At 38.4% G+C, this 14,443-nt stretch overlaps 1 protein-coding gene across 3 annotated transcripts in view; it reads right to left on the bottom strand.

Annotated features, from left to right (window-relative positions):
• Positions 1-14,443, bottom strand: part of ARHGAP10 (Rho GTPase activating protein 10) — a 337,610-nt gene that overhangs the window by 213,448 nt on the left and 109,719 nt on the right. For all 3 annotated transcript variants that reach the window (XR_009008363.1, XM_057546891.1, XM_057546890.1), the window contains exons 4-5: positions 11,510-11,581; positions 2,342-2,443 (exon numbers count right to left, since the gene is read on the bottom strand). Coding sequence is in view for 2 of the 3 variants with exons in the window: in XM_057546891.1 (XP_057402874.1) it covers positions 2,342-2,443; positions 11,510-11,581 (174 nt within the window). In the remaining variant the exon portion in view is untranslated. The remainder of the gene's footprint in view (positions 1-2,341; positions 2,444-11,509; positions 11,582-14,443) is intronic.

Below are 14,443 nucleotides of genomic sequence, written 5' to 3'. Positions count from 1 at the left end.
CTGTTATTTTCATTGGAAACAAGAGGAAAGAATAGATAACAAGTTTCTATGCCTTTGTTCAGTACCAGTCTCAGCAACCTTTATTAATCTCTTGAGCACCTCAATTTACTGAAGATTAGCAATGTATTAGCCACTGCCAAAAGTAACCAAAATCCAAATCTAACCTTTTTCCCACTAAACAGCATCCCCCTTCTTACGGCCTTCACGCTTGCAATGGAAAGCTAGGTCAAGTGGGAGTCCGTATGTTTGTAAAGAGCAAACAGAGCAAGACAGCCAAGAATATGTAATTTAAGTGAAACTAAAATGATTCTCCTTGAGGGTCTCTTCAAATTTCCCATCTGGAGTTTAATTATCTTTGGGAATGATGAAACTGTCGAAGCCCTAGCTCACAATCTTCACGCTTGTTCATTGGGTAAATATTTATTAAGTGCCTATTCCCTGACAAGTCTTATTCTAGGCATTGAGGACAGAGTGCTGAACAGAACACAGCTGTTGCCTGCAAGGAGCTTACATCCTATGGGAAGAAGCCATGTAACAACGGACTATGTAGTGAGTCAAATGTCTGTCAGAGTATGAAAAAAAAACAAAGGAGAGTAAGGGGGACACTCCAAATAAGATGGCTGGAAAACTTCTCTAGTAAGGAGAAGTCTGAGTGGAGAGTATTTGGAAGACTATTTGAAGGAGTGAGGCATGCAGATCTGGCAGAAGGATGAACAAAGCACAGGCCCTCAGCGTGGAAACAAGCCAGAGCAAGGCAGCCAAGTGGGTGTGAGGGCAGACGGGGTGGGCCCAGGGCCTCTAAGGGGAGCTGTTAGGAGTATCTAGAGAAGAAGAGCAACATGAAGGCTCACTCCACTGTTGTACAGAAAATAAACTGTAGGGATACCCTGGTGAAAGCAGGGTGGTCTTTGTAGTAATCTGTGCGAGAGATGCCCGGGTGACAGGGGTGGGGAGTCAGGAGAACTGGCCATATTCCGAGAATATTCTGAAGCTAAAGAAGACAGAGGTTGATGGTCTAGATGTGGGGTGAGAGCGAAAGGGCCAAGACTGACTTTACAGACTTTGCCTAAACAACAGGTAGAATGATACCTCATTAGATAGTGAGGTGGAGATGGAAATTGACCCGGCGCATGAAAATCCCTTCAGGATACCTGGAAACAGAGATCAGGGGAGAAGAGAGGTAGAAGACTGCTAGCATAAAGAGAGCCTCTAAGAGCAACAGCTGTCATTTCAAAAATGACAGAGGGTAGGAGATGAGGGAACACACGTAACAAGTGAATGGTTTCCTACATAATATGGAAGAGGAAAAGATGGAGCCCTACCCACAGTATTCGAGTGAGGATTCAATGGTACAAAAGGGCCGTTCTCTTTTATAGAATGTCAAATGCCATCTAAACGTCCGTCAAAAGTACTAGCGAGACAAAAGAAAACGTGACGTGTAGGCAATGTCAAAATAACCCCGCCACACACACACACACACACACACACACACACAGAGTCTGCAACTAAATCTGTGACATTTAAACATAACCCAGGTTTATTCTACAATGTTGTCATTTTGATGATATTTCACTAAGTGTATATTATAGTGGCCCATCATGCCTGGATTCCTGATGTGTTTAAAAATAAACAAATGGAAGAAAAAAAAAAATCACACTTTTGTGGGATGAGTCAAGATCCTTACAGCTGCAAACAGCATTATGTTTAAGGAAAGCATATGTTCCAAATTGTAAACAACTGAGTTTCCATTCAAGTGTGTGAGTGAGGAAAAACAAGTGGCAGGGGATTTAAGAAACAGAAAGAGAAAATGAGAGACAAGATATAAATTCCTTTCTCCTTACATACAGCTCCCTCCAAAAACAAAAAAATGAGTCTATTAACACAAGTAAAACAGATGCTCTCTTTCCAATGAAGGTGAAAACTCCTGAGTCTTCAGTGTTAAGTAAGATTAATGCTGCCTTCACATAAAAGCCAAATGGTGTAGGAGCTTATTCAATTCACTTCTTCAAGAAATCTTGAAAGCCAATTAATGAATCGATTCCTGAAAATAATATATCTGTTCTCAGTTATGCTGGTTAAAATGATTGTTCCTGTGAAAATATATTCAGAACCAAAACTTTTAATACTATGAATCCACACTGCATTAATCACGCTAAGAGGTCTTATTTTATATCTTGTTCCAAAAGAGCTCTTTTCTTCATGGTGATACCTGGTCATTTTTTCCACCTCTAATAATCCTAGATGAAATGTTTTCAAAAGAAAAGCACAGTTTTTTTAAAAAAAAGACATGCACTGATTACTGAATTTTAGAAACAAGTTAACAGGAAAATAAAAACAATACCTCTTGTAAATGTGAGTCTTTCTTTTTTGCTGATAAATTCAAATGTTTATCAATTACACTATAGTTCTTTTCTGTCTCTTTGTCAAACTTCTTTTTTTCTTCCTACAAATCAGAAAAACATAGACAACTGTGATTAAAAAAGGGAAAAAAGGCATACACATAGTTAATCCACTGGGAAACTCAAAATATGAAAAATATCCGAAAATAAAAGAAAGTACCACGAAGTGTGAAGGAGTTATCTGGAAAATCTATCTGCACCCAGGCCATACTGCTTATTACTCATCAAGACAGTGTTAGGATTGAAGAGTCACTTATTTTTTCTTTTTTTCCTTTAATGGGCTTTTTTCCAAGCCTGTTATTTTTCAACTCTTCATACTTATCAGTGTTTGGAATTAATGCCATTCACTTGTCCTTCCATTCAAAAAAAATATATTTTTAAGATGAACACATAATAAGAACATAAAGCTTAAAAAAGCAAACTTGCTACAGTACAGATTTTGGCATAGAAATGGAATTCACTTAAAACTGAGTAAGTTTTGATCTACATTAAAAAAAATCATCATCATCACCACTGGGGCAGTAAGGAACATCTTAAAAGATCTTCCCCAATTGTCCAGTATGAATATCACAATAAAATCCTCTGACCAGGAATGTCATCTACTTACCCAAACCTTAGGGGTGATTTCTTTAACACTGTCTAGAATACGTAGCAATAGGTCGACAAGGCCTAAAATAATACTGACATACTTGTACCAAGATCCTTTGGTTAACATTACAAACATTTCTCAGGCACTGCCTAGAAACAGCCTTTGCTTTCCTTTTGCTAGAGTAGCTTCTTTTAATTTTTTTAAATTTTTTTTTCAAATTTTTATTGGAGTATACTTGATTTACAATGCTGTGTTATTTTCAGGTGTACAGCAAAGTAAATCAGTTATACATATACATATATCCATTCTTTTTTTTAGATTCTTTTCCCATATAGGTCATTATAGAGTACTGAATAGAGTTCCCTGTGCATTTTTATCTTTTTATTTTTTAAATACATCTTTATTGGAGTATAATTGCTTCACAATGCTGTGTTAGTTTCTGTTGTACAACAAAGTAAATCAGCCATATGCATACATAGATCCCCATATCCCCTCCCTCTTGAGCCTCCCTCCCACCCTCTCTATCTCACAAGGAACCAAATTTTTTTAAGGCAGCGAAGACAGAGTATCTCCCCAACACTGCTTGCCAAAGGTAAGTAGATTTTTCATAAACATTTCAGAGTACCAATGAGCACACGCAATGTCCTCATGCTGTCAAAATGTTTCCATTAACTTCAAACTCTCACCAACTCTCCAAGGCCTCCTGAAAAGGAACATTCCCTTCCCTATTTTCCAACTTCTGTTTTCTAGGTCAAAAATAATGGATTCTCCCAGCCTTTTCTGGCATGATCTTTTCCCTATTAAGCAAAAGGAGTAAATAAAGCACAAAAATTCTGTTTCTTCACATTTATTATCATTTTCTCACTCCACGGGACTACAAACTGTTGTGAGAAGCCAGGAAGGGAGCTCTGCCAGCCCACCTAAAGACCCTAAATTAATCCCCATACTGATGGAAGAGAGAGACTCGGGAACTGATATTACTTCCCATTTCTACGCCAAGTTTAATTACCAACTAGCTGCACATCTTTTGGGGGGGGGGGGGAAGGGGAACACCTAACAATACAGAACCTTAGTTTTCCTACTGAAAAGATCAGGGATTTGGTTTTGCACTAGTTCATTCTTAGATCCAATCCTAAAATTCTGTGATCCTACGGTTCGCCTATGTATGAGAGTAGTCAAACTTTTGTTGAAACAGAAGCACTTTTTTTCTTTATGCCCTAGGTCTAATTTACAACTATTTTTTTAAAAAGCTTAAGGCATTAAGACTACATGGTTACTCTCTTTTCTGCTTTTCATTATGACGTGCTTCCTGAACGATTTTAATGACTAACAGAAAATAAACTAAAAAGAACATATGGCCACTACTTCAAAACCTCCACTATTTTTAAAAGTTCATATTGCAGAGCATGCACTGGATTAGGTGTCAGAGACACAGGTTCTAGCAGCCACGCATTGTTCTGTGACACTGCCCCAGGGTCACAGCATTCTCTGAGCATCAGTTTCTCAGGTTTAAATGAGACAGGAGTGGAGGTGACACAGCTGCATTTACCGCAAGTACACTGCAAAGCGAGATCATGTGGTTAAACGTGCTCACTATCTTTGCAGATTAGTACTTACCAGAGAATACCGAAAACATTTTTACTCCTTTGATTTCATCTGAATCACAGAAGGGGACAAAGGATGCAATGATGTTAAAGTCAGCAGTCAAAACACCCCAGCACACGCAGCAATAGTGGGGTATGTAAATTAGCATGTGGGTTAGGTTGGGAATGAAAGAAAATGGTTCTATCAAGGCTCTGTGAAGAAAGAATTTAGCCAAGAAACAACATCACGCCCACCAATTAGAGTGGAAATACAATTGTTCGTACTTTTTTTCTTTATTATTATACAAACGCTACTGTGTTTTGTTTTTGAATCTTAAGACTCAGATAATTGTTTCTCCTTGCATTTCTTCTCAAGGTCACTATAGAATATTCTGTTTCTTTGTACTCATATGACTTTTGGCACTTAAATAATATGAATTTTAAAAGGGATTGTGTTCAAGCAGCATTCAATAAAGAATGGAGCCTTTTTTCTTCAACACTGCAATATAGGATACACATATATGTATGTGTATGTGTGTATATATATATATATATATATACATATAAATATAATAAATTGAACAATATGAGACAAAAGACTCTATCAAGGATCAAATTAATACAATGAAAACTTTTTTATGAAACAGCATTACTCAAGTGAGTCTGAGTCAAGCTGGAAGTAAAACTCAGTAAGGAAAGGTGGAGGCAAAGGCAAATCAGGTGGCCCACATCTATTCTAGAGAGGCAGGCAGACAGCCATAACAGAGTTCCTGCAGATTTCTGCCATGTGGAAATATAAGCCCAGTACACAGGCCATGTCTTCTGATTTTTCTGGAACAGCTGGAAAACCCAGTGATTTTTAAATGGTGGCAACAAATAAATATTTTTTTTCAGTTTTAACATGAGTAAGCCAAACAAAATGTTTACAAGTTCAAGATGACTCATGGGAAGTCAGCTTGTAATGTTATAAAATCACACATGCAAAAACAACAACAAAAAAAAAACAGTGAAGAAGAGCTATTACTTAAAACAGCATAATTAGTCAAATAAGATGTACACGGTGTAAATGGTAGAGGGACTTAATAAACCTAAGAAACAAAACATAAATAATCAGGTTTTTTGAATATATTAGAAGTAAACATATATATATAAGTTTTAATCACAAATCACTGGATAAAAAAATATTACTCAACCAATGGTGTGGGTATAACTGGTTAACTAGCTGGAAATAAAAAGAGAACCATGTCTCAAATCAAAATTAATTCCAGATGGACTGAAAGAGTCACAAGTAAAAAATGAAGCCAAAAAAGAGTATTTTCAATCAGATCTCAGAACAGAGAAGGAACTTCTGAGCAAAAGAGAAATGGAAGAAGCCATAAGAACTTCTAGATATCAAAAATACACAATAAATAAGGTAAAAGGCAAACAACAGGCAGGGAGAAGATACAATTAATATGGAAGAAAAGAGGTAAACGTTCCTAACACATAAAACACTCTTTATTGAGCAAGTTTTTGCTCAAATCACACATTACACTTCCAAGGAAAAATGAGTAAAGAACATACAAAGAATTCACAAAAGTTTGAACACACCTGTGAACTGTCCACATTTCTGCAGGGTACTAGAATTTTTTGTTTTGTTTTAGAAGAAGGGGAAATTTTTGAGTTACCAGGTAACTTTCTTTTTTAAATATTTTTGGTATTTTACAAATTTTCTAGGATGAGGAAATGAAAAAACTTATTTTCAAACTACAAACAGTAAATAATAAGGCCTGACTAGTCTAGACAGGAGCTTAAATACTTTCTTAGAGATTCCAACTCCTTCTCCCTCTTTATTTAAATAAAAAGGTGGGGGTAACGCTGCACATACAAGAAACAAGATTCACAGCACAGACAACACACTCGGCAGGAGCACTTTTTCCTGTATATCCAGGCCAACCAGAGCTTTGCAATCCCTGTTCTGCTCCCCTGGTCCACCAACACCCTAAAGTCCAGGGTGTTGGAAATTCAGCCTTTACCCCCAAACCAGGCGGTGGAAATGCCACCTCTTCCATGAAGCACTCCTTGTCTCCTCCAGTGGGGGGACAGCCGCCTCCCTCAACTCCTGCACCAATGTCACCTGCCCTCCTTGACACTTCATTTGCCCTACCCAACCCCCACCCCCTTTTGCCTTTAAGCTCCTTCAGCCTCTCCACGGCAACGAGAATTCAGCCTTTACCTGCACACCCACTAGGCGCCCAGGAGACATCGGTCAGAGGACATGGGAAGGCAGAAGCCTATAGCACAGCGACACCGACCCTGACAAAGTGCCACCGCTGGCTCCGGTGCCGTTGCTCTCAAGTCACCTATCCATCACCTTAGCACCATCTGGCCGGGGGGGGGGGTCACAAGCCACAGTGCTTGAACCCGGCACACACAGAGGGGACAAAAACCTGCGCAGTTCTTTTTGGCAGGCTGATATGGAGCATGTCACAAAGGGGATCCTAAAAGAGCTGCAACTGTGTATACGCCAGGCCCTGCACTAGACCCCAGAAATATGTTAGCAAATGCACTGAAGCCTCGCGAAAACCTTCAGAGATCGGTGTCCTAAGTCTCGTTTTAAAGATCAGGAAACAGGCTTAGAGGCCTTAAGTGACTTGCCCCAAATCACAGAGCTACTTAAGGGGCAGAAGTAGGATTCCAAACGAGGGAGAATCAGGTCTTCCTGAAAGACTTTCCTGGTGCTCCAAAGCCAAGATGATAGGACACCTACAGAGCACCGATGCTTACTCGTATTAGAGCACTTTTCACAGTGCATTTTTATTGCCTTTTTTTTTTTTTTTTGGACATCACCCACACAGACTTGCCAATTTCTTAAAGGCCGACCAGTGTTTTAATTCATAGTCGTATAGCCCAAGGCCTCTGGCATTGTGCCACATGATAGGCCTGATAAGGCTGTTATTACTAAAAATGAAAGAAACGTGATTAAATCGCACTTTTTCTGCTCTATCAAACATAATTTGAGAAATTATTCAAATAAATTTGCTTTTTTAACCCACATTTTGCAGTCATTTACAGAATCTCAGGAAGTTGATTTTTATTAAACATTTAGTCGTTAGGCATAGTCTTGAAAAGAAATACAAAGGAAATATGGGGTGAGAGTCTGGTAATGGCTGAGCTACTAGGGTATAATTTATGAAATAAATATTTTTTAAGCCTTCTGGTTAAACCTTTTATTCTATTGAATAAAACAGTAATTGGTTCTTTGCAAAAGAGCATTTGAATAGGCTCTATAAATTATCAATATCATTTCGTTGTATCCGTTTGATATTTGCATGCTGCCCCTTTCAGAGAAAGCAATTTTAAATTCTCCCACTGTAACTCTTAGCAAGCTCTAGTATTTCTTGGAGTTTGTACACAATGCATTTGGCTCTGATGCTGTCTGGTGCCTGTATTAGTTTCCTGTGGCTAAACTGACATTTAATGAGCAATGGTTACCGACAAAATGTTATGCAGATACTTAGGAATAAGTGACAAGCTTCTGGGGAAGGGAAAAGAGCTTCCGTGGAAGTAAAGCTAAGAGAGGCCGTGAGGAAAACTCTGAATTGATGGGACACAGCACAGAACGACTGTGTCCTGCAGTGGGAAATGGGGCTCTTTAAACAGAGACAAGAACCGGGCAGGCACATGAGAAAATGCGGCAGAACCTACAGGACGGAGGTTGAAGGCCAAACCAAACAGACATGACTGACAGGGAACATATCCAAATAGAAGTGAAACAGCAGAAAAGACGACCTGGGGGCTCCTAAAAAATCCAGTTTACAAAAGCCACCTAGCAGTTTCGATTATGTTAAAAACACAAATTAAACATGTCACTGGGATGCTGGAAACTGAAGAAGTAAACGGAACTGAAAGAGCTTGCATATAAAAGCGAAAGACAGGACCGTCCCAGATGGGAAAAAGGAGAAGGGAAAGAAAAGATAAACATTTTGACAAGGGTACCTAAAAAATTCTGCTGCGGTCAACTTTTAAAGACTTTTGTCTTTCTCTCCCCACATGAAAACTGCTTCATGGTATTTAAAAAAAGATCTTTAACCTAAGAGAATTAAGTTATTTTTAAGTATCCCACGTAAGTAAATAAACCACTGGAACAAGAGCGTGTGCTTTGCAAAATAGGATTGGTGTTTAGAAAGCATAACTGGAGAAAATCATCAAATATCCAGTTTATAAACCCTTTCCTGGTTCTTCTAGAATAGAAAAACAGTAGAATTGGTTTATTTATTAAATACGTTATAGTAAGACAGAGTGGAGGCTGGTAGAAAATAAAGAAATAAGCATAGTCTTTTCTCTTAAAGATTTAACAATCTAATGAAAAAGACAGATGCTTATATATCACTATATAACCTAGAAAACTACCTTTCTCTACTATTTAATATACAAAACTACCAGTAAAAAAAGGCTTCTCCCAGGTAACATCAATAGGTGTGACAGCCAACACACACACTGTACTGAACAAGAATGTAGGATACACCCTTCATAAACCTGAAGCCTGAAAAACGAAGAAAGAAAGAAATGAGGAACTTCCCTGGCAGTCCAGGGGTTAAGACTCAGCGCTTCCACTGCAGGGGGCATGGTTCGATCCCTGGTCAGAGAACTGAGATCCTGCATGCCATGAGGTGCGGCGGAAGGGAGGTGAGGGGAGAAAATTTTTTTAATAATAATAAAAAGAAAGAAAGAAATGGGACTTCAGGATAGAATTTGGCCATTAAACCGCTCAATAGACAAAGTATTAAAATAATTTAACCTTTTAATATGGCAATTTATTTTGCAAGCTGCTTTGCAGGCTATACAGTTAGTTAAGCCTTGAATAATGCAGGGGTTAGGGACACCAACCTAGGAGCAGTTGAAAATCCGAGTATAACTTACAGTCGGTCCTCAAAATAGGCAGTTCCACATCCGTGGATTCAACCAACCGTGGATCTTGTAGTACTGTAGTATTTACTAATGAAAAATATCCACGTATAAGTGGACCCACACAGTTCAAACCTGAGTTGTTCAAGGGTCAACCACACTTTGAACAGGCACAACATGAGAAGCTGGGCAAATCTGGGGAGGAGAAGGAGTCAGTAGAAAACTCAAGGCCAGAAATTTCTAAAAACCCAGTAGGTAACTAAAAAGGAAATATATCTATTAATTAAGTCACATTCATTTTTCATTTACATAATATAACCCTTATCCTTCCCAACCATCATCCAAGTAAAATAAGAAAAATAAGAAATGTTTACATTCAGTACCTGCCATGAAATGTTCAAAGAGAAAGAACCAAGATTATTCAAGCTTTAAGACAGCCTATGAAGATCAGAGAAAACAGAATCATAAAACTGCAAAATAGAGCAGTCAGATCCCCAGTCTGTCATCTTACAGGTAAGAAACTAAAGCCAATTACTTGCCCAAGGTCACAGATGTGAAGCCAGACCTCCAATGTCCTGCTACAAAGCCAGAAGACACAAACCAGCTTCATGTAGCTCAGCAAACAATTCCAGGAAGAGAACTTGGGGGGTACCCCCACTGACCTTCCCTCAAAACACACTCATTAAAAACTGTAAAATATCATGCCAAAAAGAAGTGTCTAATATGTTAACAGGTCACTTAAAGGAGAACTGAGTCTATAAATAGCAGCTAAAATGCTGGCTCTCTCTGGACCCATTTGTATAGCTATGGCCATGGAGCCCACAATGTTTATTTGCAGAAAAGGATTTTAATAGTTTGTTTACAAAGATAAAGAAAAAAATAAAACCTCACATCACCAATGCATGGGGGAAAAAAATACAAATATAAAACCTCTCTTCCCTGCCTAAAACTCATGTTATTCCCTTCTCCTTAGGCCAAGCCAAAAATGGTCAACAACACAGAAACGCTACTTTTTCTCCCTCAAGTACGTGCACAACATTCAAGAGAGGCTGGTGGAAATTACTTCTCTGAGTTAATTTCAAAGCTTATTAGTTAGCAGATGTTAGAATTTGCTAAATACATCCCAGGCTCCCAGGGGCAAAGTCGCTGCATTATTCCCAGAGATCCTGGCTACATCCCAGAGCTTTGAGCACAGAGTCTGTGGTTCACTCACCTTTGAATCCCCAGCACCCATAACAATGTTGGCACATAACAGATGCTCAATAAATTTGTGTTAAATTGAAGGAAATACATCCCAATACAGTAAGCCCCCTACATACGAATGAGTTGCGTTCCAAGAGTGCATTCGTAAGTCCAATTTGTTAGTACGTCCAACAAAGTTAGCCTAGGTACCCAACTAACACAATTGGCTATATAATACTGTACTGTAATAGGTTTATAACACTTTTCACACAAATAATACATAAAAAAACAAACAAAGAAAATAAAGAAAACGTTTTTAATATTACAGCACAGTAATCTTACAGACACGGCAACTAACTTAACATGACTGGACATACGAACGCACGTTCGGATCTCTGAAAGTTTGCAACTTGAAGGTTCGTATGTAGAGGACTTACTGTAACCGAATATTATCTTTCTAGTTTCAATGGCGTGCTGGTGTAGCAGCATTTCTAATCTTAAACCCTAGTATAATGCTACACTCTGCCATCGAGCTGAGGCGGGCATGGAAATCACTGCCCTTCCGACAGAGATAAGATGTTTCTATACAGAGTAAACGTGTTGTTTGCTTAAAGATATTTTTAAAACTCTACATGGAAAGGTGAAGCCAAAGATGATTATGAGAGGTTTTACCATCCAGTCCAGGTGTTTCTGTTTTGTTTTCAATTTCATATTCCCCCAAAGGGGACAAAGCACATTTGAAACATAAAACAACAGACGGTGGACTCCAACATCTCCTTCAAAGCTGCTAAATGTGAACTGAGTGTACGCTCAAGCAGCAGAGGTGTCTACATTTGCTGTTTACAAGTGTGCTCAAATTAGACACAAACCTTGACGGCTCCAAGTTGCTCTTTTCTGAATTTTTCCAACGGTTTAATCAGGGTTTCGGTGACACTTAATGCCTAGAGAACAAGAGTGATAACAGAAGAGCAGAGTGTTAGGTTTCCAAAAAGGAAAAAGTGAGTCTTTCATTTCCCTCTTCCACCCCACCCAGAAACAAAATGAACAACACACTGAACTGCTTTATCTCACCCTGCCAATGCGACCATTAAATCACTTCTAAATTTATTAACACACCAGATCTCCATAAATATTTTCAGGGAAGAGGAGGTGCGGCAAAGTGCCAGGGAAATGTGCGACCTAGCCCCAACACAGCCCTTTCTTCAGGGAAATAGCAAGAGGGTTGGCTTCAAACAACAAAGGGGTCTATCACACTCATTAACAGAACACTTCTGTTTGAAGGTTTTTTTTTTTTCTCCCACTGCTCAGAAATTTAAAAGTCGATGACATTCCATTATCAGTGATCAGACTACATAATGTAGAGGGCTAGGTTTGTGGCTACAAGTTTAAATGTCCCAGGACAGCCCTTCATCACTGACAATTCCTCATGAGGATTTAGGCTATGCTAGCAAAGCAGAGTCACTGGAGCTCAGGACAGTCAGTCACCCAAATATTCGGAGAGCTGGCAAGGTCACCATGACAGGAACCACACACAGACCCCACCCACAACCTCACTCATTTTTATATTGGCTCGTTTGGGGCTTCTCATTTTAAGACAGGATCTACATATCACTTATATGTGGAATCTAAAAAAGGACAACAGGGACTTCCCTGGTGGTCCAGTGGCTAAGACTCCATGCTCCCAAAGCAGGGGGGCCCGGGTTCAATCTCTGGCTGGGGAACTAGATTCCACATGCCGCAACTAAGAGTCCACATGCCACAACTATGACACAGATCAGCCAAAATGAATAAATTAAATAAATATTAAAAAATAAAACAAGGTATAAGGATATACTGTACAATATGAGGAATACAGCCAATATTTTTTAATAACTATAAATGGAGGATAACCTTAAAAAATTGTGAATCTATTACAGGAGACAAAGAAGGACATTACATAATGATCAAGGGATCAATCCAAGAAGAAGATATAACAATTGTAAATATTTATGCACCCAACATAGGAGCACCCCAACGCATAAGGCAAATGCCAACAGCCATAAAATGGGAAATCAACAGTAACACAATCATAGTAGGGGACTTTAACACCCCACTTTCACCAATGGACAGATCATCCAAAATGAAAATAAATAAGGAAACACAAGCTTTAAATGACACATTAAACAAGATGGACTAAACTGATATTTATAGGACATTCCATCCAAAAACAAAAGAATATGCTTTCTTCTCAAGTGCTCATGGGACATTCTCCAGGATAGATCATATCTTGGGCCACAAATCAAGCACTGGTAAATTTAAGAAAATTGAAATCATATCAAGTATTTTTTCTGACCACAACACTATGAGACTAGATATCAATTACAGGAAAAAAATCTGCAAAAAATACAAACACATGGAGGCTAAACAACACACTACTAAATAAACAAGAGATTACTGAAGAAATCAAAGAGGAAATCAAAAAATACCTAGAAACAAATGATAATGAAAACACGACAACCCAAAACCTATGGGATGCAGCAAAAGCAGTTCTAAGAGGGAAGTTTATAGCAATACAATCCTACCTTGAGAAACAAGAAACATCTCAAACAACCTAACCTTTTACCTAAAGTAATTAGAGAAAGAAGAACAAAAAAAGCCCAAAGTTAGCAGAAGGAAAGAAATCATAAAGATCAGAACAGAAATAAATGAAAAACAAATGAAGGAAACAATAGCAAAGATCAATAAAACTAAAAGCTGGTTCTTTGAGAAGATACACAAAATTGATAAACCATTAGCCAGACTCATCAAGAAAAAAAGGGAGAAGGCTCAAATCAATAGAATTAGAAATGAAAAAGGAGAAATAACAACTGACACTGCAGAAATAAAAAGGATCATGAGAGAGTACTACAACCAACTCTCTGCCAATAAAATGGACAACCTGGAAGAAATGGACAAATTCGTAGAAAAGCACAACCTTCTGACACTGAAGCAGGAAGAAATAGAAAATATAAACAGACCAATCACAAACACTGAAAAGGAGACTGTGAATAAAAATCTTCCAACAAACGAAAGCCTAGGACCAGATGGCTTCACAGGCGAATTCTTTCAAACATTTAGAGAAGAGCTAACACCTATCCTTCTACAACTCCTCCAAAATACAGCAGAGGGAGGAACACTCCCAAACTCATTCTATGAGGCCACCATCACCCTGATACCAAATCCAAACAAAGATGTCACAAAGAAAGAAAACTACAGGTCAATATCACTGATAAACACAGACGCAAACATCCTCAACAAAATACTAGCAAACAGAATCCAGCAGCACATTAAAAGGATCATACACTATGATCAAGTGGGGTTTATCTCAAGAATGCAAGGATCCTTCAATATATGCAAATCAATCAATGTGATACACCATATTAAAAACTGAAGGATAGAAACCTTATGATCATCTCAATAGATGCAGAAAAAGCTTTTGACAAAATTCAACACCCATTATGATAAAAACACTCCAGAAAGTGGGCATAGAGGGAACTTACCTCAACATAATAAAGGCCATATATGACAAACCCACAGCCAACATCGTTCTCAATGGTGAAAAACTGAAACAACTTCCTCTAAGATCAGGAACAAGACAAGGTTGCCCATTCTCGCCACTAGTATTCAACATAGTTTTGGAAGTTTTAGCCACAGCAATCAGAGAAGAAAAAGAAATAAAAGGAATCCAAATTGGAAAGGAAGGAGTAAAGCTGTCACTGTTTACAGATGACATGATACTATACACAGAGAATCCTAAGGATGCTACCAGAAAACTACTAGAGCTA

This window comes from Balaenoptera acutorostrata, chromosome 5, assembly GCF_949987535.1.
Source record: "Balaenoptera acutorostrata chromosome 5, mBalAcu1.1, whole genome shotgun sequence".
Lineage (NCBI taxonomy): Eukaryota > Metazoa > Chordata > Mammalia > Artiodactyla > Balaenopteridae > Balaenoptera > Balaenoptera acutorostrata.
Note: the sequence above shows the minus strand (reverse complement) of the source record. Positions and strands in the feature narration are given on the sequence as shown.